This window comes from Podarcis bocagei, assembly GCF_964188305.1.
Source record: "Podarcis bocagei genome assembly, chromosome: 18".
In the NCBI taxonomy this organism is placed as follows: domain Eukaryota; kingdom Metazoa; phylum Chordata; class Lepidosauria; order Squamata; family Lacertidae; genus Podarcis; species Podarcis bocagei.
Window position 1 is genome coordinate 864,993 of NC_138144.1, and position 22,617 is coordinate 887,609.

At 49.5% G+C, this 22,617-nt stretch overlaps 2 protein-coding genes across 5 annotated transcripts; one reads left to right on the plus strand and one right to left on the minus strand.

Moving 5' to 3' along the window:
- Positions 1–49: 49 nt before the first annotated feature.
- Positions 50–20,743, plus strand: KISS1R (KISS1 receptor). 4 transcript variants are annotated; one of them, XR_014003647.1, is made up of 7 exons: positions 50–4,025; positions 4,159–4,695; positions 6,596–6,720; positions 7,270–7,405; positions 8,560–8,792; positions 10,572–11,554; positions 19,450–20,742. XR_014003647.1 is itself a non-coding variant. In XM_081177964.1 (5 exons), the coding sequence occupies exons 1-5, from the start codon at positions 4,449–4,451 to the stop codon at positions 10,917–10,919; spliced, it is 1,089 nt and encodes a 362-aa protein (XP_081034090.1). In that variant the 5' UTR covers positions 50–4,448; the 3' UTR covers positions 10,920–11,959. The 4 variants fall into 4 exon arrangements, 1 of the variants encoding a protein (XP_081034090.1); XR_014003648.1 differs by having other exon boundaries at positions 4,291–4,695; XR_014003646.1 differs by having other exon boundaries at positions 50–4,695; positions 10,572–11,715; positions 19,635–20,743.
- Positions 16,737–19,457, minus strand: LOC308577708 (RING finger protein 224-like). Its single transcript, XM_081178128.1, has 2 exons — positions 19,153–19,457; positions 16,737–18,433 (listed from the first exon to the last, which is right to left on the minus strand). The coding sequence occupies exons 1-2, from the start codon at positions 19,173–19,175 to the stop codon at positions 17,920–17,922; spliced, it is 537 nt and encodes a 178-aa protein (XP_081034254.1). The 5' UTR covers positions 19,176–19,457; the 3' UTR covers positions 16,737–17,919.
- Positions 20,744–22,617: the final 1,874 nt, after the last annotated feature.

Consider the following 22,617-nt stretch of genomic DNA (forward strand, 5'->3'; position numbering starts at 1 on the left):
CACCACCAAGAAGGCCCTGTAACCTCGCTTCTCGCAGGGAGGGAACCGCCAGAAGGCCCTCAGGAGATGGACCCTGGTGTCCAGGGTGGAGACGCACTTTCAGGTCTAATGGGCCGTTTAGGGCTTTCAAGGTCAGCACCAACACTTAATTCAAAGTGTGCTCAGAAACAGACTGGGAGCCAATGTAGGTCTTTCAGGACCGGTGTTATATGATCTCGGCGGCCGCTCCCAGTCCCCAGTCTGGCTGCCACATTCTGGGTTAATTGCAGTTTCCGGGTCACCTTCAAAGGCAGCCCTACGGAGAGCGCATATTATAAAAGGTACATTCTCTTCCTCTAACTTTTCCATCTCTCTTGTTTTTCCATTTGCTGGATTCCCCAATGCAAAGCTGTGTGCGAGAAAGACTTTAGATTACAGGGGTCAGCAGACTTTTTCAGCAGGGGGCCGGTCCACTGTCCCTCAGACCTTGTGGGGGGCTGGACTATGTTTTGGGAGGAAAAATGAACGAATTCCTATGCCCCACAAATAACCCAGAGATGCATTTTAAATAAAAGGACACATTCTACTCATGTAAAAACATGCAGATTCCTGGGCCGTCCGCGGGCCGGATTGAGAAGGCGACTGGACCAGATCCGGCCCCCGGGCCTTAGTTTGCCTACCCATGCTTTAGAAATTGCCGAGGCGCTTAGCCAAAGACCGCCAGAAAAACACTGGTAAGAGGCAATCTGCAACAGAAATTTGCGAGTGAAGATTGTCTTTTGTCTTGTAATGTGGGGAATTCAGCTAAGCCCCCCTTCCAACCTCTGCTTTAAAAGCTAAGAGAGGCCACAGGCCTAACGTTCCCGAGTTTTCACGAGGACGTCTTCGTGCAAACGTGGAGATTTAAAGTTGGGGGGGGGCGAGGAATGGAAAACAGAGATACGTACTAAAATTGGCACCTTTGGAGCACAGATGCTAAGCTTTTTTCCTGGCAGCGGCGAAATAAATTATCCGGTGTTTTCGTTTTCTCGGAACAAAGACCTTCACGCGATGATGCTCCAATTTTCAACCACTTTGGGAGCGAGGGAGAGAGTCAATTCTGGCTGTGTTTTGCCACTTAGCGCTCTGCGTAAGTGCTGGTCTCGCATGCCCTCTCTTCCCTTCGGGTCAGTGTGCACCCGAGACAAAAGTTGAAGCGTTTTTCAAGCACCTGGAAGCAGCAAACACTTCACGGTGTTTAGGCAGAAAGCTGCGTTGGCTGAGAATGATTCAGTGCTTTATCCTTTGGCGACCCCTCATAGCCGAGTAAAATTGACTTCCATAAACACGTGTTTTAACAGTGAGTCCATAAGTGACTGTGGAGGCCAATTCTGGATCCCCACGTCCTTCCACAGTGGGGACATTGGTTTCTGGGTGGGAGTTGATCATGGCGAGGGTTTGCCAAGCATGCCTTCCTCTTAGCACGTTTCTCCCTCTTGTCCTGAGTTCGAGCGTCTTCAAAGCCCACAACACCTTTGGTCAAGGCTGTTCTCCAACTGGAGCGCTCGCAGGCCAGTGTTTCCCAGTTGTTGGTGTTTATACTACATTTTTAAAGATTTGCCTTGTGAGAGTCTTTGAACCTCTTTTGTTGACCACCAACATTACACTTTCCGTTTTGAAGTTCGGAATAGAGGAGTCGCTTTGGAAGGCGATAATCAGGCATCCGTACAACATGACCAGTCCAACGAAGTTGATGTTGAAGAATTGTCGCTTCGACACTGGTGATCTTTGCTTCTTCCAGTACACTGGCATTAGTTCACCTGTCTACCCAAGTGATGAGTAAAATGTTTTGGAGACGCCGTTGATGGAATCTTCTGAGGAGTTGGAGGTGGCATTTATAAGTGGTCCAAGTTTCACAAGCATAGAGTAAGGTTGGTAGTACAATAGCTTTGTAAACAAGCATTTTGGTTTCCCTGGGAATGTCCCGGTCCTCAAAAACTCTGTGCTTCAATCAGGAGAAAGCCACACTCGCAGAGATCATACGATGCTGGATTTCGGCATCAGTGTTGGCCCTTGTGGAAAGAATATTTCATGAATATTTCCCGCTGTGAACACAGACAAGGGCAAGAGATGAGACGGAAAGGGGTAAATGAATATTGGGAAATGATCCATAATGGCTTGAGATACCTATGAGGTCCATAAATGACCATATAGCATATATTCAACACAAAAAACAGCGACCATTTGTTGTGGACAAAGGACAGCTGGACATATAAAGGGCCCCATTACCTTCAGGAGCTGAGGGCCGCATCAAACAAAAATCTGGCCCTGGGCATAACTCTGATTGTAAATACATTGTGCAGATGAGGTTATTAGCTTCCTTTGCATTCAGCTACACATATCAAGGAAGGCCTTTCGGAATCACAACCGTGCTAAATATTAAGAGCTGCTCAAAACTAAACAAATAGTTTAAATCTTCTTCTGTTTGAGACCTTGGGTTTGCCCCTGTCTTGGGCCGACGCCATTTCTTCCTGCGTTTTTCGCAGATGTGCTTTCTGCTTCTATGGCAGCGAACTTGAATGAAACTTGACTGCCGCAGAGAGAGCTTTTCCCATCTGGCTTTGAATCTAAACGCCAAGAGGGATTTGCCCGTTTACGTCGAAAACAGAGAACGTGCGGGGCTTCATTTTCGCGAATTTGGGCTTGCTTTCAAACTTGGGCAAAAAGTCATTAATCGGCACGTGGAATTAAAAGTGATATAAACAGAAGAGAATGTAAGTTGTTTTTGTACGCAACAACAGCAGCAAGAATATTATTGGCACAAAAATGGAAGCAAGAAGAATTACCGACGAAAGAAGAATGGAGGATGAAATTAATGGACTCTGCAGAATTAGATAAACTAACAGGAAGGATTCGAAATCTGCGGGACCAGAGATTCTCAGAAGACTGGCGTAAATTTACAGACTATTTGAAAAGTAATTGTGATGATCAGAACACGTTTGTAGGTTTGCAAGGAGTTTTGTGAGGAGAATTATTGGAACGATTGCAAAAATAGATATAGGGGAGGATGATTACCTATGATAATTAAAGGCAATATGAAGTTAAGACATGCATAAGAAGTGGTTAAAACGGTGGATCATCAGAGGTGCTGATGGAAGTCCCAAAAAAAGATTGTATAGGTGGCGAAATTTTGTGGTTTGTACTATAATTTATATGTTAAATTAATAAAAATTATCTATAAATAAATAGAGTTTACTCTGGGGGGGAAAATCGGCACGTGGATTTTCCTGAATCTGGTGCGCTTTGTCTGCAAAGCCGGAACGAAGAGCAAAATGAAATGTGCCTTCCATCTCTTTCTCTCTATCTGCACGTGGCATAATAATTTCATGCCTTCCATGCCTGCTGAATTAGCCCACCAATCGAGTCCTCTCCCAGGGGGTTGCCTGGTAGCAAGATCTCCCCCTCCCCAGGTGAAGAAAGAGAGAGGAAAAAATATAGAACAATCAGCCAATCCCCTGCTTGGAGACCCGAGAGGAGAAATTCTGCTTTTGCAAAGAGCAGGAGGGGAGCAATCGCTCTGCCACTTAAAACCGATCAGCCCTTCTTTCCTCCTGGCTTTTTCCAACTCGCAGGACGCCTGGGTCCTTTCGGAGCTGCGCGGTGGTCCCAGGTGGCTGGATGGTTGGGCCGGCAACCCATTCAGATGGGAGCACCATTCCTGCGTCCCAAGATTTCCTCTGCGTCGGAATAAGAGCCCTCTACTCTGAAAGGAGCGTGCCCGTTTGATGGCATGTGTTGCTGATGGATGCCACCTTTGTGCCCGAGAACTGGTCCCTGGTGTGTTCCTGGTCCTCAGTGAGTTTCAGGAGAGCACGCTGCATTCTGCAAGGAACCTGAGAAGCAGAGGACACTGCAAATAATGTGCAAGAAGGACTCTGGAGTAAGAGAGACGCAGGTCTCCTTCTGAGACTTCAGGGGAGGAGAGAGTCGTAACTGTCACAGGATTGGCTCCTCTTAGGATGACGCCAAGCCAGGACAAGATCCCCAACGTGTCCCTCAGCCCCTGAGTCTGCGAGAGTTTCCTAGATCCCTATTTGAGGAGCGGCGCAACATCTCTCTCACTTGGTGAGCTGTCTGCGGTGCTGAAAACTCATGCCACTGGACGTCCCAAGCCCCAATTCGGTGTCCCTCAGCCCTGAGTCTGCCAGAGTTTCCTGGATTCCCATTTGAGGAGCGGCACAACTTCTCTCTCGCTTGGTGAGCTGTCCGAAGTGCTGAAAACTCTTGTCACTGGACGTCCTAAGCCCCAATTCAGTGTCCCTCAGCCCTGAGTCCGTCAGAGTTTCATAGATCCCCATTTGAGGAGCGGCGCAACATCTCTCTCGCTTGCTGAGTTCTCCGAGGTGCTGAAAACTCTTGCCAAAGGACGTCCCAAGCCCCAATTCGGTGCTCCTGGCCGGCAGAGGCTGCTCTCGACAAAAAGCAGAGCCATGCTAGTGGGCTCCTCCGTCTCCGACTTCAACGATTCCTTCCTGTTCCCGAACAGCTCGGTCTGCACCACAGGGCTGTGGTGCGCCAATGTCTCGGAGCCCCGGAGCCCGCCGCGCTTGGTGGACGCGTGGCTGGTGCCCCTCTTCTTCGCCGTCCTGATGGTGGTGGGTTTGGCGGGCAACTCCCTCGTGATCTACGTCCTCGCCAAGCAGAAGCAGATGAGGACGGCGACCAATTTCTACATTGGTGAGTTTGGTGAGAATAATGGAGGCATCTGGGTGGGTGGGAAGGAGGGTCAAAGCTGCTAGGGCTACTAGCTGGTGCCTGTTCTGTTTGCTGCTAGCCAGGACCACTCTGCTCTGCATCCACGGTCAGGAGCAGTAATGTCCTGGGTTCAAATCCTGATTGCAGGTTTCCAAAAAGCATCTGGTCGGCCGCTGGGAGAAAAAGTGCTGGCCAAGTTGGGCCAGGCAGTTCTTACGCTCTTTTGGGATGTTCTTATTGTGGGAATGTTCAGGGATGCAGGAGAGAGGATATATTGTCTGATTATATCCTTATCCAACTTGTGTTAACAAGTCCCCCAATTTCAGCAGAGTAATACATTCCCCTTTATTTTAAGTTTGCAACGGCAGCGTTTGCTCAGGCTCGCTTAAGCCTCTATGATAACTATTCTGGTACAGTGGTGCCCTGCAAGACGAATGCCTCGCAAGACGGAAAACCCGCTAGACGAAAGAGTTTTCCGTTTTGGAGGTGCTTCGCAAAACTAATCTCCTATGGGCTTGCTTCGCAAGAAGACAATGTCTTGCGAGTTCCTGCGGGTTTCCCCCCCTCCCCCCTTTTTCTAAGCCGCTAAGCCGCTTATCAGCTGATCCGATCAGCAGATAAGCCGCTAAAAGCCGCTAATAGCGCTAATCCGTCAATGGGCTTGCTTTGCAAGACGAAAAAACCGCTAGATGAAGAGAATCGCAGAACAGATTCTTTTCGTCTTGCGAGGCACCACTGTAATTTCCCCTTATTCCCTCATAAAACAGAAGAGACGACACAGTCTTTTACAAAAGTCTAAAAAGAGTTTACTCACATTCTGTTCACAATCAGATCCCAGAAGGCAGACTTAGCTTAATGAAGTAACATACACTTGGAATCTATCTTTTAAGAAGACAGTCCCTTTGTCCTCTCTGGGCTGGGAGCCAAGAGGGCGTCTTTCGCTCAGTAGATGTTGTGTCTTTGATGCATGTGGTGAAAGAGAGAGAGATGGCTGCCCTGCCCTGTGCTTTTGTCATTACCTGCACAGGTGAGGCCACACCCACCTCTAGTCACATGTAGAGGAAGTCTGTCCCAGCCCAGAAGGGAAGTTTACCTGCTGGCTGGAGAAACATCCCTCCCCATGTCTAAGCATGATCACTCTAGGAATGTTGTACTTGACCGCTCTTGTGTTTCACATCCCACACTTATAGGATAGGGCCCACGATTCCTGGTGTTATTAGAAAGGGAGAAAAACTTATATAAAAATTTAATCATTTTCAAACGAAAACAAACCAAGCATCAACTTCCCTTCCCCCTTCCATGGTTCATTTCCATTTTCCCTTTACTGCCGCATATTCTAATTATTCCTTATTCTTCCTCTTCCCATTTCCCCTCTGTGGATTATTTTGCCCCTAAATTTATTCTCGCCCTGCTAACGTTTCAAGTCGCTGACAATAATTTTTTCAAATGTTCCACCGTCCCCCCAAAAAAATCTTCTTTAAAGACTTTCTTCCAGGACTCAGCTACATTAGATTTTTTGTTTAAAAAAACCAGCGTTATAAACATGCAACACCAGAGGGCACAGGAGAGTAAATAAAAAATTCTATGTGGTTTTTCCATAGCGGTTTTTTTCTTTTGTTATGACGATTTGATTTCTGACTTATTTATGGCGTTTCTTCCCCCACCCCCTGTGTATAGATCCGTCCCTTATTCTACCAGTTAAGCTAGCCATTTCTGAAAGGGAGGAAAAATTTCCTCTAGTCACTTTCGACATAATTTCATGCTTTTCCTTTAAATGATAAAAAACCTCCACGCTTTCCTTACAGGGAAGTTGCTCCCTTCAGTTTATCTTTTCTTCTTCTTCTTCTAAACTTTTTCCAAATTGTGCCCTTTGTCCAAACAGCAAACCTGGCCGTCACGGATATCATTTTCCTGATCTGCTGTGTCCCGTTCACGGCTGTCCTTTATCCTCTCCCGGGCTGGATTTTTGGGGAGTTTATGTGCAAATTTGTCAATTACATCCAACAGGTGAGTTTGCGACTGCTTGCAGGGGCGATCTGCCCCCCAAAAACCTTTAAACCATGGATAGGCAAACTAAGGCCCGGGGGCCGGATCTGGCCCAATCGTCTTCTCAATCAGGGCCGCGGAGGGTCTGGGAATCAGCATGTTTTTACATTAGTAGAATGTGCCCTTTTATTTAAAATGCATCTCTGGGTTATTTGTGGTGCATACGAATTCATTCATCCCCCCCCCCCCAAATATAGTCCAATAATTTCATTTGCTAGTCTGCCCTCGTAGGTAATCTAACAGCTGCCCTGAGCCCGGTCTTGGCTGCGGAGGGTGGGGTATAAATAAATTAATCATCATCATCATCATCATCATCATCATCATCATCTTTGCAGCTCTGGGCAAGCAACGTCCTTGCACCGTCTAATCTTTCTCTGACTGATAGCGGACTTAAGGGTCCCTTGATGGAGACGGGCTGTCAAAGCCAATTCTGATTTTTGGGAATCGAGGCGTTTGGGAACCAAGGTTCCACTGTAATGAGCATCCCACCCTGTCTTTTTGGCTTCACAGGTCTCTGTGCAAGCCACATGCATCACCTTGACCGCTATGAGTGTTGACCGTTGGTACGTGACCGTCTTTCCCCTCCGGGCCCTGCAGCAACGCACCCCCCTCGTGGCGGCCACAGTCAGCGCCAGCATCTGGGTCGGTGAGTAGGGGGGCGGGCATAGCATGGAGGACCCCTCGGTTTCCACAAAAGGGAAGTCCCTGCACGTTCGCCTCGGCCTGAACTTTGGCCAGCACCCTCGCCACCCATCTCCTGCGGGGCAAAATTCTGGAACGGATTAAATTTGAGAACCAAGGTACCAGAATGGATTACAGTGGTACCTCGAGTTCGTTCTGGAGGTCCGTTCTTAACCTGAAACTGTTCTTAACCTGAAGCACCACTTTAGCGAATGGGGTCTCCAGCTGCCGCCACACGATTTCTGTTCTCATCCTGAAGCAAAGTTCTTAACCCGAGGGACTATTTTTGGGTTAGTGGAGTTTGTAACCTGAAGCGTCTGTAAGCGTCTGTAACCCGGGTTTCCATTGTAATCCGTTGCAGACTTTTAAAAACAACCCCTAAAACAGCAATTTAACACGAATTTTGCTATCTAACGAGACCACGGACCCATAAAACGAAAGCGATGAACAATGCACCGCAGTCACACTTGCAATCCATCCATCGGTAGCTGAACTGGGTTGCATACAGTCACAAAAACAACTACAGTGGTACCTCAGGTTAAGTACTTAATTCATTCCGGAGGTCTGTTCTTAACCTGAAATTGATCTTAACCTGAAGCACCACTTTAGCTAATGGGGCCTCCTGCTGCTGCCACGCCACCAGAGCACGATTTCTGTTCTCATCCTGAAGCAAAGTTCTTAACCTGAAGCACTATTTCTGGGTTAGCAGAGTCTGTAACCTGAAGCGCATGTAACCCGAGGTACCACTGTATATAGCAAAACCAGACAGACCTTGTTGTAACACTCAAAAAAGAAGCGTGACACTCAAAACGAAGCACGTTCAGCTTCCAGGAAAAGTTCGCAAACCGGAACACTTCCTTCCGGGTTTGCAGTGTTTGGGTTCCAAGTTGAGTACTAAGGCGTTTGAGAACCAAGGTGCCGCTGTATACAATCGATCTTCCGTATAGATTGCCCATTGCACCTTAGCGGACCAGGAAGTCCATTTTGCTTCTCCGCAAATTCTAGCAGAACATCCTTTGCTGGAGGAAGCTGCCCCACTTGACCTAGGGTCCGAGCCGGTTCTGTCCGAGACTTCAGAACCGCTGGGTGAATTTGGGACCCTGGCCTTTCTGCCCGCAGGTTCCTTCGCCGTCTCCACTCCGGTTTTGGTCTACAACCAGCTGACCGAAGGCTACTGGTTTGGTCCCCGGATCTACTGCAGTGAGACTTTCCCCTCCGCCACTCACGAGAGGGCCTTCATCCTATACAATTTCCTCGTGGTTTACCTGCTCCCCTTGTTGATCATTCTCCTTTGCTACACCGCCATGATGTACCAGATGGGACGCCCCACGGTGGAGACCTCCGAGAACCAGGTATCAATCGCACGACAATCTTACAGTCGCCGTCGAAATTATTCCACTACCACCGCTTGCAAATCAGGTTTATTATCAAAATGTTATAAGGGAAAACTCCACTCCTTTCCCCTTATGGGGTATCCAAAAGCCCCTATAGAGTCCTTAAGTTGGTTCCCTATCGGTAGGTGAAAATAACAGAGGTCAAGCAGACAGCACAAAAGGAAAGAGGAATGAGGAGGGAAGAGGAAAGTAAGCGAGCTCAGACTCCAAAACTCTTTCGCTTGTAGTTTCTGCAATCTCCAGATGTAATATCTGGTTATGCAATGTGAGAAACGTGAGGCTGGACTAGGCAGATTTTTCCTACGAGTTATTTAGGAAATAGAGGACATCTTTGCATGCTTTTGTTATAAGAAAAAAACTGCTCCTTTTTCCCTTATGGGGTATCTGAGCGCGTCTAGAGTCCTTAAGTGGGTTTTCTATTGGTAGGAGAAAATAGCAGAGGCCAAGCAGAGAATGTTGAGAAGCAAAGCGGCTAGTAAGCCTGATCTTTATGTTTGCGGTGCCAGAAATCGCTTCTGTACATGCCCAGAAACCGAAAATCGCTTCGTCGCAGGTGCGATTTTCAGCATCTGGGCATGCGCAGACGTGATTTCTGGCGTTGTGCTGCGCCGGCCCAGCCCATGAAGGATCTCTATGGGAGTGATCCAGCCCATGCCTGGTAAGCCTTGCCAACCTTTGGTTTAGGGTGGGCGCCACCACCGAGAAAGCCCTGTGCCTGGTTCCCTGTAACTTTGCTTCCCGCAGGGAGGGAACCACCAGAAGGCCCTCGGAGATGGACCCCAGTGTCTGGGGTGGAGACGCTCCTTCAGGTATACTGGGCCATTTAGGGCTTGAAAGGTCAGCACCAACACTTTGAATTATGCTTGGAAATGTCTGGGAGCCAACGTAGGTCTTTCAGGACCGGTGTAATATGGTCTCCACTCCCAGTCCCCAGTCTGGCTGCCACATTCTGGATTAGTTGCAGTTTCTGGATCACCTTCAAATGGAGCCCCACGGAGAGCGCATGGCAGTAGTCCAAGCAGGAGATAACCAGAGCATGCACCACTCTGGCCAGACAGTCTACGGGCAGGAAGGGTCTCAGCCTGCGTACCAGATGGATATTAAAAACACAACAAAACATCAAACATTAAAAATTTCCCTAAACAGGGTTGCATTCAGGTGTCTTCTAAAAGTTTGGTAGTTCATTCTCTCCTTGACATCTGATGGGAGGGCGTTCCACAGGCGGGCGCCACCACCGAGAAGGCCCTCTGCCTGGTTCCGTGTAACTTGGCTTCTCGCAGGGAGGGAACCGCCAGAAGGCCCTTGGGAGGAGGACCCCGGTGTCTGGGGTGGAGACGCTTCTTCAGGTCTACTGGGCCATTTAGGGCTTTCAAGGTCAGCACCAACACTTTGAATTATGCTTGGAAATGTCTGGGAGTCAACGTAGATCTTTTAGGACCGGTGTTATGTGGTCCTGGCAGCCGCTCCCAGTCCCCAGTCTGGCTGCCACATTCTGGATTAGTTGCAGTTTCCGGGTCACCTTCAAAGGCAGCCCCACGGAGAGCGCATGGCAGTAGTCCAAGCGGGAGATAACCAGAGCATGCACCACTCTGGTGAGACAGTCTGTGGGCAGGGAGGGTCTCATCCTGTGTACCAGATGGAGCTGGCAGACACAGAACTGACCTCCACGGGCAGCAGAGCCGAGACTGCAGAGGCCAAGCCGATCTGATTGCAAGTCCCCTTCTTGACTCCTCCCAGGTCCGGCAGCTGGCTGAGCGCTCGGAAGCCATGCGGGGCAAGATATCGCGGATGGTGGGCGCCATCGTCGTCCTCTTCGCCATCTGCTGGGGCCCAATGCAGCTTCTGATTCTCGCCCAAGCCTTCGGCGCCGGTTTCCGCCGCAACTATTACACCTACAAGCTGAAAATCTGGGCTCATTGCATGTCGTACGCCAGCTCCTCCCTCAACCCCATCGTCTACGCCTTCATGGGCGCCAGTTTCCAGAGGGCTTTCCGCAAAGTCTTCCCCTTCGCTGCCAAGCGCCGGGTGGGCAGATGTGAGCCCGGCGCCAACGTCGAGATGCGGTTTGTCTCTTCGGGGATGTAGGGCCTTCTCTGTGGTGTCCCCGACCCGACGGGTCTTTTGCAGGAGCAAAAGCAAGCCATGCCGCGTTCGCTTTTCCTTTTTCTCGCTCTCCGCGCGGCTGGGCTTGCTCGCTCAAGTCGCCTGGGGTGGTTTCCCTGCTGTTGCTGCTCTGAAAACACCCTATGAGACACTCAGGATGGGGGCAAGGAAGGGGTGGGAAAGGGTTTTGCCGGAGAGGGAGGCGAGGGGGCTGTTTGGCAGCCGAGGGCCGCTTTCTCCACCTGCGCAAGCTTCCGAGGGCCACACACTAGCAATGGGCGGAACCAGAGGGGGAAGTGGACGGGGCAATGGATTTGAAAATTCGCTTCTGTACTAGGTCATCATTGGGGTTCAAGGACAACGCAGGCAAGAATGGCCATAGCTGTCAACGTTTTCTTGCGAGGAATCCTATTCGGAATAAGGGAAGTTCCCTTAAAAAAAGGGAAACTTTGAAAGCTATGAGAACGGGGGGTGTCACCTGGGGACAGATAGCAAAGTCCATGGGGTGAATTGGGGTCTCAGAGGTCTCCCCACAAGTTGCAATAAGCTACGGAGTATCCAGGTCTTTGCAATTGTTCTTTGCGAGCGCTAAAGAGAGGATATTCAGGCAGTGATCAGTGTCGGATTTACGTCTAAGCTAAACAAACTCTAGCTTCGGGCCCCACTCTCTTGGGGGCCCCCAAAAAAATTAAAGGAAAACAACAACCTGGCTGTACATTTCCAAAATATAAGATAAGAAATGAAATAAAACCTACATCCAGCAATAGTGTTTTGTGTTGTGTCGGCTCCTGTGATGTAAGTCATGGGCCCCGCCTGCTCCCTAAAATATCCCTGGTTTGCTCCTTTCTATATATAGGGTGCCTACATTCTGCTATTTATCATTATTAGTAGTTTGCTTCATATGTTCGCACCTATTTCATGTTATAGCAAGTTTCTAGAGACCAGATGATGAGTCTTTGTAAATTGTGTTTCTAAAGGATCTTTTGTCATTGCCAAATGCCAAGGTGTTTGCATTGTTAAGTTTGTTGTGAATAAAAAAAAATCCCTTTAAGTTAGAGCTGAATAATTATTTCACTGTTAATACACTTCTTCTTAATTGTATTTCAGTTCAACAATGACTTTGATATACATATGATGCTTTGGGGGGTGGTCTTGAGCTACAGGGGAGGCAATTTCAATTTCGGAGGTAAATAGTGATGGGTTCTGGGAAGGGAAAGGGCTGTAAGGGAGGATGGAGGTAGGAAAAGGGTAGGGGGTATCAGAGGTAGGAAAGGGGTAGAGCTCTGTGGCCCCTCTACACTTTTCTTAGCTCTGTGGCCCCCACTATCCCTTTACTACCTCTGAGACTCCTCTATCCCTTTCCTAGCTCTGTGGCCTCTCTACCCCTATTCTACCTCTGAGACCCCTCTACCCTTTTCATAGCTCTGTGGCCCCTCTGCCCCCTTTCTACCTCTGAGACCCCTCTACCCTTTTCATAGCTCTGTGGCCCCTCTGCCCCCTTTCTACCTCTGAGACCCCTCTACCCCTTTCCTGCCTCTGAGACGCCTCCACCCTTTTCATAGCTCTTTGGCTCCTCTACCTATGAGACCCCTCTATGCTTTTCATAGCTCTGTGGCCCCTCTACCCCTTTCCTATCTCTGAGACCCCTCTAACCTTTTCATAACTCTGTGGCTCCTCTACCCCTTTCATGCCTCTGAGACCCCTCTACGCTTTTCATAGCTCTGTGGCCCCTCTACCCCTTTTCTACATCTGAGGCCCCTCTACCCTTTTCATAGCTCTGTGGCCCCTTTCCTACCTCTGAGACCCCTCTACCCTTTTCATAGCTCTGTGGCCCCTTTCCTACCCCTGAGACCCCTCTACGCTTTTCATAGCTCTGTGGCCCCTCTACCCCAGTCTACCCCTGAGACCCCTCTACGCTTTTCATAGCTCTGTGGCCCCTCTACCCCTAGTCTACCTCTGAGACCCCTCTACACTTTTCATAGCTCTGTGGCCCCTCTACCCCTAGTCTACCTCTGAGACCCCTCTATACTTTTCATAGCTCTGTGGCCCCTTTCCTACCTCTGAGACCCCTCTACTCTTTTCATAGCTCTGTGGGCACTCTACCCCATTCTACCTCTGAGACCCCTCTACCCTTTTCATAGCTCTGTGGCCCCTTTCCTACCTCTGAGACCCCTCTACCCTTTTCATAGCTCTGTGGCCCCCCACAACCCCTTTCCTACCTCTGAGACCCCTCTATACTTTTCATAGCTCTGTGGCCCCTCTGTCCCTATTCTACCCCTGTGACCCCTCTACCCTTTTCATAGCTCTGTGGCCCCTTTCCTACCTCTGAGGCCCCTCTACCCTTTTCATAGCTCTGTGGCCCCTTTCCTACCCCTGTGACCCCTCTACCCTTTTCATAGCTCTGTAGCCCCTTTCCTACCTCTGAGACGCCTCTACCCTTTTCATAGCTCTGTGGCTTCTCTATCTACCTCTGAGACGCCTCTACCCTTTTCATAGCTCTGTGGCCCCTCTGTCCCTATTCTACCCCTGTGACCCCTCTACCCTTTTCATAGCTCTGTGGCCCCTTTCCTACCTCTGAGACCCCTCTACCCTTTTCATAGCTCTGTGGCCCCTTTCCTACCCCTGTGACACCTCTACACTTTTCATAGCTCTGTGGCTTCTCTATTTTCCTACCTCTGAGACCCCTCTGCACTTTTCATAGCTCTGTGGCCCCTTTCCTACCCCTGTGACACCTCTACACTTTTCATAGCTCTGTGGCTTCTCTATGTTCCTACCTCTGAGACCCCTCTGCGCTTTTCATAGCTTTATCGCCTATGAGACCACAGAGCTATGAAAATTGTAGAGGGGTCTCAGAGGTAGAATGGGGTAGAGTGCCCACAGAGCTATGAAAAGTGTAGAGGGGTCTCAGAGGTAGGAAAGGGGCCACAGAGCTATGAAAAGTGTAGAGGGGTCTCAGAGGTAGAATGGGGTAGAGTGCCCACAGAGCTATGAAAAGTGTAGAGGGGTCTGAGGTAGGAAAAGGGCCACAGAGCTATGAAAAGTATAGAGGGGTCTCAGAGGTAGACTAGGGGTAGAGGGGCCACAGAGCTATGAAAAGGGTAGAGGGGTCTCAGAGGTAGGAAAGGGGCCACAGAGCTATGAAAAGGGTAGAGGCGTCTCAGAGGTAGCTAAAGAAGCCACAGAGCTATGAAAAGGGTAGAGGCGTCTCAGAGGTAGGAAAGGGGCTACAGAGCTATGAAAAGTGTAGAGGGGTCTCAGAGGTAGGAAAGGGGCCACAGAGCTATGAAAAGGGTAGAGGGGTCACAGGGGTAGAATAGGGACAGAGGGGCCACAGAGCTATGAAAAGTATAGAGGGGTCTCAGAGGTAGGAAAGGGGCCACAGAGCTATGAAAAGGGTAGAGGGGTCTCAGAGGTAGGAAAGGGGTAGAGGAGCCACAGAGCTATGAAAAGTGTAGTGGGGTCTCAGGGGTAGGAAAGGGGTAGAGGAGCCACAGAGCTATGAAAAGGGTAGAGGGGTCTCAGAGGCAGGAAAGGGGTAGAGGAGCCACAGAGCTATGAAAAGGGTAGAGGTGTCACAGGGGTAGAATAGGGACAGAGGGGCCACAGAGCTATGAAAAGGGTAGAGGGGTCTCACAGGTAGGAAAGGGGTAGTGGGGTCCTCAGAGCTATGAAAAGGGTAGAGGGGTCTCACAGGTAGGAAAGGGGTAGTGGGGTCCACAGAACTATGAAAAAAGTAGAGGGGTCTCAGAGGTAGCAAAGGGGTTGTGGGGGCCATAGAGCTATGAAAAGCTATTTAAATTTTTAAAAATCCAATTTAAATGGGGAAAATCCATTTTTGAATTTATTTATTTTTTAAAAAAACCTGTTGATTTTCATCCACCCTGCTTTGTAGGCCGTCTGCCCACCTGATGGATCCCATGCGCGTTCGTCTGCGTCGTCTCTGTCTCAGAAACATTTTTTTTTTACTTGTACATAGGACTTTTCAAAAGACCATCCCTCCTTGTTTATGTGGCTCCCCCCCCCCCACACCTTGGGAAAGTTTGGCTCCTTTTCACAAATCTACTTGCACGCTCCGTCCCCACGAGATCGCCTCCAAGACCTCATTTGTACCTAACGAGGCAGCCACAATTTCCCAAATTCTTTTCCCCAAATTCTCCACCCTCCTTCCCGTGCCAGCGAAGAAGCGGTTTTGTTTTTAAAACTCGATTAAAAAACCCGATTGGGAGCCGCCCAGAGTGGCTGGGGAAACTCATCCAGATGGGCGGGGTATAAATAATAAATTATTATTATTATTATTATTATTATTATTATTATTATTATTATTATTATTATTATTATTATTCGCACATAGACAAACTGCATTTCCTCGTCTCCTTGGATTTGAAGAGGCTGGTTGCTTTATCCCAAGGTCAATAATAATCATAAAGATCAAGCGAGAATCGAGCTATGAGTTCTGGGCACCCCAGTTCAAGAAGGACACTGACAAACTGGAACGTGTCCAGAGGAGGGCAACCAAAATGGTCAAAGGCCTGGAAACGATGCCTTATGAGGAACGGCTAAGGGAGCTGGGCATGTTTAGCCTGGGCGGCTTGCAGCACATATAAAAACACAATAAAATGCCAAACTTTAAAAACTTCCCAGTAAAAGGCTGCTTTCTGTGTGTTTGTGTGTGTGTGGTGCTTGCCGTTGTTAACACGACTTGTGTAGGGTTTGCATATTAAGACACATACGCCAAAGTGGTACCCAAAGAGATATCTGTGGGGTTTAAGGTAAGGTGGAGTCCAGTGGGCGGGGCCTTTGGGGTGTGCTGCGTGCCGATTGGCTGAGGGTGGAGCGTGACAGACAGGTGACAGGGCAGTTAAAGGATTTGGGCTTGGGAGAGGGAGGAGAACGGCTGGTTTGGGCAGTAAGGAGCAGTGGTTACAGCAGGCAGGATAGGATTAGGGAGTTAAACCCATGCTACGAAACACACCAAAGCAGTTTAAACCCTGTTTAATGGGAGCAAACTTCGCAAAAACTCATTCTACTCTGGTTTTACTATAATAATAAAAATTTAAAAAATTCAACTTCTTTCTCCAAACCGCGTCTCATCTTTGGCCAGGCAGAGTCCGTCAAGAGCGTCCTCAGAAGTCCGTAAGTTAAGCGACCGCTTGAGTCCTAGAAGGGGACCCTGGGGTCATCTAGTCCAACCCGCTTTTGTGCAGAAATCTCTGTCCTCACGGTTGCTAACGAAATGCCGTCATACAAAAGACAGAGCTGCTCGGTCCGTCGGGATCAATGTATTGGAAGCCCAGAGATGGCAGGCAGGAACCCAGCGGGTGTTGAGAAAACCAAACCAAATGGAGACCTGGAAATTTGAACCCCAGTCCTGTCTCGCTCTGACATAGTGGACTTGGGCAGGGCTCAAATTCCAGTTCCTAAATTTGCTGAGTAGACTCCAGGAAATCCATTTTGGGGTCTCCGACTAGCTGATTTCCCTCCGAAGCGGCTGTTTGGTCTCCGCAGACAAAAGACTTTTTCGACAAGTCTCAGCTTTGGGAAGTAGCGAGGAATCTGCCCGGCTGAGGTCATCCAAAATTTGGCAGTTTTCAAGTCCTGGCCGGATGCAAAACTGGTTCCTTGTTATATAGGCGTCAGTAATAAAACATACAAATTCCAAAGATGCGGACGAAAAGGAGGGGTGGATGGTTTTTGCCCAGTTATCCGAGAGATCTGAAAAAATATACTTTTGCCCAGAAAACGTTGACCTTGGTGCAATCCTGCAAACGGACCCAGGTGGGTCTCAGTATCCTGGCAAGCCCCCCCCCCAGGCATACAAAATAAATTAATGTCCCCGGTTTGTGCTGGAAAACGACCTCTGCAGGGACCTTGGAGCAGAGCTATCCCTCATCTTCTTCTCGTACCCGAACTTTCTGGGAAAGTCCGTTCTTTGTGGCCGCATATCTCTTGGGACATCACCTTTCCGACAGAGCAGAGGCATCACCTTGCCAACAAAGGTCCGTATAGTTAAAGCTCTGGTTTTCCCAGTAGTGATGTATGGAAGTGAGAGCTGGACCATCAAGAAGGCTGATGGCCAAAGAATTGATGCTTTTGAATTCTGGTGCTGGAGGAGACTCTTGAGAGTCCCATGGACTGCAAGAAGAACAAACCTCTCCATTCGGAAGGAAATCAGCCCTGAGTGCTCACTGGAAGGACAGATCCTGAAGCTGAGGCTCCAAGACTTTGGCCACCCCATGAGAAGAGAAGACTCCCTGGAAAAGACCCTGATGTTGGGAAAGATGGAGGGCGCAAGGAGAAGGGGACGACAGAGGACGAGATGGTGGGACAGTGTTCTCGAAGCTACCAGCATGAGTTTGACCAAACTGCGGGAGGCAGTGGAAGACAGGAGTGCCTGGCGTGCTCTGGTCCAGGGGGTCACGAAGAGTCGGACACGACTAAACGACTAAACAACAACAACAAAATAATTCTCCTCATAGTCTTTCTTGCAATGTTTCAGATAATCCTCCTTACAAAACTTATTGCAGTCCTACTAGCGTAATCCGTTCATTACAATTACTTTTCAAATAGTTCGTATATTTAGTCCAGTCTTCCACGACTAAACAACTCAACAACAACAACAATCTCTTGGAACGAAAAGGAAAAACTTGGGGCGTTTTGGGGATCATCACACCTTTTCCATCTCGTCGTATATCGTCTCCCAAAACGCCCTCTCTTTCCCACAATGGCACCACATGCTGGAAAAAACCTCCTGCTTGCATTCCAAACCGTTTTAAGGAACCTTCTTACACGCCTCCGTCGGCTTACTGGGCATGGAGCGCGAGATCTGAAATCCATCGATGAAAATAGCAGAAATAATTTTTGTTAATACGCAGCTCTCGGACAATACGGGCTGGAAGGCGAGCGGCGCTTGCAGCAGGCAGCTAGCCTCTGCTATCCCTTTGAGGAGGATGTGGGGCATTTAGGGGGCCCGGTCAACGCCTGGTTAGCTCTGGAAATCTGCCGTGGTCCCGCAGCAGAGGCAGCCGGCGCAGCAGTTGTTTTGCGGCAAGTACGGCCGCACCACTGCCTCGTGGCACAGGCCTGCGGGTTGTTGGGTGACGGGCTGGTCCTTGGCGGGCGACTTGGAGGCCGTCTCCATCTCTGGCTTGGCCACGGCCCGAGGGTGGTCCTTCTCCGACTTGACCGCCAGGAAGGCCGCGAGATCCAGGTCGAGCATGGTGACCCCTCCGCGGGGAGCCGGCGTGCTCTGGCGGCACTGCGGACAAGGGATCCAGCGCTGCTCATTGGCCACGACGTGGAGTCGCCGGATGCAGGCCTGGCAAAAGGTGTGGCCGCAGTAGAGGCGCCGGGGAAGGCGGCCAGACAGGTCGTAGGAGCAGTAGCAGACGATGCAGTCCATCTTGGGGCTCCCGCGGCCCGAGAGGAGGAACTGGACCTCTGACCGCACCTCGGCCACCTCCACAGAGCCTTCGGGCTCCGGAAGAGACTGGGGTGTCCTGGGGGAGAGAGAGAGAGGTCAGTCAGAGCTAGCAGGGATTCCAAGCATCCTGGTTTTCCAGGGACAGTCCCGGATTGCCAGAAGCCACCCCGGTTTCTGAGTCGATCCCGGAACATCCCTCTTTTACGGAAGGAACGTTGGAGGGGATGGAATAGGACGTCCCTGTTTTCAGGGGAGAAACATTGGAGGGGATGCAATAGGACATCCCTATTTTCACGGGAGAAACTTTGGAGGGGATGGAATGGGACGCCCCTATTTTCAGGGGAGAAACGTTGGAGGGGATGGAATGGGAGGTCCCTATTTTCAGGGGAGAAACGTTGGAGGGGATGGAATAGGACGTCCCTATTTTCAGGGGAGAAACATTGGAGGGGATGGAATAGGACGTCCCTATTTTCAGGGGAGAAACGTTGGAGGGGATGGAGTTGTAGATAGAGACAGGGTGCCGGCATTTTGCACCTGTTTCTTGCAGGTAGCATGCTCTGAAGATAGTTTTCCGGGCTCCTTCAGTGGTCTAATCTCAAAGTCTTGATACATATATTGATATTCAATCTTATAGAGAATACCCTTTCTTGGCTTAAGGGACTGAGTAGCTTAGCTGGAGAGAGCTGAAGGAACTGAGATGTTCTGCCGCAACTCGACTCTGTTGCAAAACGCGCCTGGCTACTGGCTAATTTCTAACACCAGTTTCATGCAAACACCGGACAGGAGAAAACTTACATTTCCTGTTGCAGAGGCTCCATCCTCGCTGTGTCCAGGTCCCGCCGGCAAACGCCGAACCCGCGGTCCGCTTTTGGGCACTGGGTGGCCTCAGCGAGGCTCCTGGAAGCATCTCCCGTCAGCCTGCCGTCCGCTCATAATAGGAGGTTCACATTTCAGACGCCGTTTTGCCATTGTATCGGCCGCGAGGAAAGCGAACCAGCCGGGTAGGGTTACCCGTCGCCCTGGCCAACGACAGCCTTGGAAACACAATCGTTCGTTCCCCTTCGCCCGGCCGGCTTCCTGGGCTGAGATCAGTGCCGGATTTACGTATAAGCTAAACAAGCTATAGCTTAGGGCCCCACTCTCTTGGGGGCCCCAAAAAAATTTACAGGGAAAAATACACTGAATGTACATTTCCAAAATGTAAGATAAAAAACAAATGAAATAAAACCTACATACAGCAACAGTGTTTTGTGTTGTGTAGGCTCCTAGGATGTAAGTTATGGGCCCCGCCTGCTCCCTAAAATATCCCTGCTTTGCTCCTTTCTATATATAGGGTGCCTACATTCTGCATGGACTGGTTGCAGGGCAACATGGGCTAATGTCTTGAGATACCTATGCGGTCCATAAATTACCATAGAGCATATATTCAACACAAAAAACAGCGGCAATTTGTTGTTGGCAAAGGACAGCTGGACATATAAATGGCCCCATTACCTTCAGGAGCTGAGGGCCACATCAAACCTAAATCCGGCCCTGGCTGAGCTCTATATCTGTCATAGAATTGCCGACTTGCAAGGGACCCTAAGGGGTCATCCAGCCCAACCCCCAATAAGACAGTATTGTAGATGATAAAAATTACAATTACATCCCCCCCCCTTTACCTGCACTAATGATAGTCATTGTTTGGCTGGGGGGCTTTTGTCCATTTCCGTAGTCACACAACCAATCCATCAGTAGCTGAACTGGGTTCTGCACAGTCACAAAAAGAAATGAACTGAAAAAGCCTCCAAAACAAAAACGCAAAATAAAGGGCAAAAGCGCCAAACTTAATCCGTTCCGGAAGTCCGTTTGGCTTCCGAAATGTTCGGAAACCGAGGCGTGGCTTTTGATTGGCGCAGGCGCCCCGGAAACAATAGCCGACAGCCGCGTCGGCCGTCTGGCTTCTGAAAAACATTAGAAAACCAGAACACTTACTTCCGGGATTTTGCTGTTTGGGAACCAAGGCGTTTGAGAACCAAGGTCCCACTGTCGCTCTGTCGGCTTGACTGTGGTGCTGGTAACACCAAGGTTGCAAGTTTGATCCCTGTCTGGGATGGCTGCTTATATTTCTGCCTTGAGAGTGGGCCTTGCAGCGGGTTGGGATAGATGACCACTTGGTGTCCCTTTGCAACTCGACGTTTCTATGATGTAATATGGAGCTCAGCCCAGGAAACTGGGTGTGCAGAGGAGAGCGCATGATTGTATTTCTGAAGCTTATTGTTGATGGTAACCCTATCCAGCTAGGTCGGCTTCCTCGCGACCGATACAATAGCCCAACGGCGGCATTTGAAACTTGAGGATCCAACTGCTGCAAGAGGAAGGAAGGAAGGAAGGAAGGAAGGAAGGAAGGAAGGAAGGAAGGAAGGAAGGAACTGAGAGAGAAGGCAGGAAGGCAGGCAGTAAAACAGAGAGAGAAAGAGAGAAGGAAGGAAGGAAGGGAGAGAGAGATAGAGAGAGAGAGAGGGAGGGAGAGAAGGAAGGGAGGGAGGGAGGGAGGGAAGGAAGGAAAGAAAGAAAGAAAGAAAGAAACTGAGAGAGAAGGCAGGAAGGAAGGCAGTAAAACAGAGAGAAAGAGAGAAGGAAGGAAGGAAGGGAGAGAGAGAGAGGAGGGAGGAAGGGAAGAGAGGAGGGAGGAAGAGAGCGAGAGTGAGAGCGAGTGGGCAAGAGAGAGAAAGAGAAGGAGAAGGAAGGAAGGAAGGAAGGAAGGAAGGAAGGAAGGAAGGAAGGAACTGAGTGAGACAGCGGGAAGGCAGGCAGAAAAACAGAGAGAGAAAGAGAGAAGGAAGGAAGGGAGAGAGAGAGAGAAGGGAGAAAGGGAAGAGAGGAGGGAGGAAGAGAGCGAGAGCGAGCGGGCAAGAGAGAGAAAGAGAAGGAGAAGGAGAAGGAAGGAAGGGAAGGGAAGGGAAGGGAAGGGAAGGAAGGAAGAAGACAGGCAGTAAAACACAGAGAGAAAGAGAGATGGATGGATGGATGGAAGGAAGGAAGGAAGGAAAAAGAAACTGAGAGAGAAGGAAAGAAGGAAGGAAGGAAGGAAGGAAGAAGAAACTGAGAGAGAAGGAAAGAAGGAAGGAAGGAGAGAGAAAGAGAGAGAAGGAAGGAAGGGGGGAGAGAGAGAGAGAGAGAGAGAGAAGGAAGGAAGGAAGGAAGGAAGGAAGGAAGGAAGGAAGGGTCCTTTCTCTTGGCAGATCCAGATGAGCAGGTGACGGCAAAGGTGGCAAGGCTTTTAGCTGGGGCAATCACTATAAGATCCACTATTTGACCATTAATTCAAAGCCCTAAGATGTATTTTATATCACTGACTTTTTATTTCTATTCTTTGCATATCGTATTGGTGTTTTATTGCTGTGGCCGACGGCGGACGCAAATCAAGATCCATTCATTCATACGTGGCTCCCTTTGCAGAGCGCGAGACTTTTCTTGCTCTCTCGGCCACGGGTTCAAGTCCCAGACTGGGCCAAAAGTTTCCTGCATTGCATGGGGTGGGGACCAGATAGGACGTCGGGGTCCCTTCCGACTCTTGGGCCACACAGCAAAGGGCCCGGGACAGATGAACGGAATGTCCTCATCGCAGAGCTAAACCCTGGAACTCCCTGCCACAGGATTTAAAAGAGGACGGGGCAGATTGGCGGAGGAAAAGGCTATGGGAAGCTCCAAGGCTCTGCTGAGCAATTCTTCTGAATTTCAGCTGCTGGAAACCGCAGAAGGGGTGAGCGGCTCTCGAACTCAGGCCCCGCATCTGGGTTGCCACCGTGAGAACACGACGCCGGACTAGTTTTTACAAGGAGGGTAAATGGCAAAAAACCACAACACACCGAACTCGTCTGTTTTCGTTTCCATCCTGCAAAAGGCTTTATTTTTGCTAGATCCGTCCTTCCTCGTTGTGCAATATACACCTCACAGTTCCACACAATACATCTCACCCGAAAAGTCCCTCTCCTCGTCGTTTCAAGCGCATTATATTAAATTTTATGAAAAACCCCTTTTCTCTCTCTCTCCCCCCCCCCCCCCGTTTGAATAAATACTGTCCTTCTTCCGCATTCCCCCCCCCCCCAAAGCAGTCCAGAATCCCTAATAGGAAATGTAGGCCTTTATTTATCCCCACCCCACCCCAATTTTCTTTAAAAAAATAGAAGTTACAATTTTACACAAAACATTCAATGCAAACAGAAGCGGTTCGTTAGGCTAAAACAAAATCGGAAAAAAGTTGCAAAGGTAGGTCTT

Excerpts from the sequence above, each read along its gene's own strand:
- KISS1R (XM_081177964.1), top strand. The coding sequence starts at position 4,449 with ATGCTAGTGGGCTCCTCCGTCTCCGACTTCAACGATTCCTTCCTGTTC. Across the intron at positions 6,721-7,269 it reads TTGTCAATTACATCCAACAG|GTCTCTGTGCAAGCCACATG; the intron begins GTGAGTTTGCGA and ends TTGGCTTCACAG. Across the intron at positions 7,406-8,559 it reads CAGCGCCAGCATCTGGGTCG|GTTCCTTCGCCGTCTCCACT; the intron begins GTGAGTAGGGGG and ends TTCTGCCCGCAG.
- LOC308577708 (XM_081178128.1), bottom strand. The coding sequence starts at position 19,175 with ATGGAGCCTCTGCAACAGGAAAT. Across the intron at positions 18,434-19,152 it reads GAGCCTCTGCAACAGGAAAT|GACACCCCAGTCTCTTCCGG; the intron begins GTAAGTTTTCTC and ends TCTCTCCCCCAG.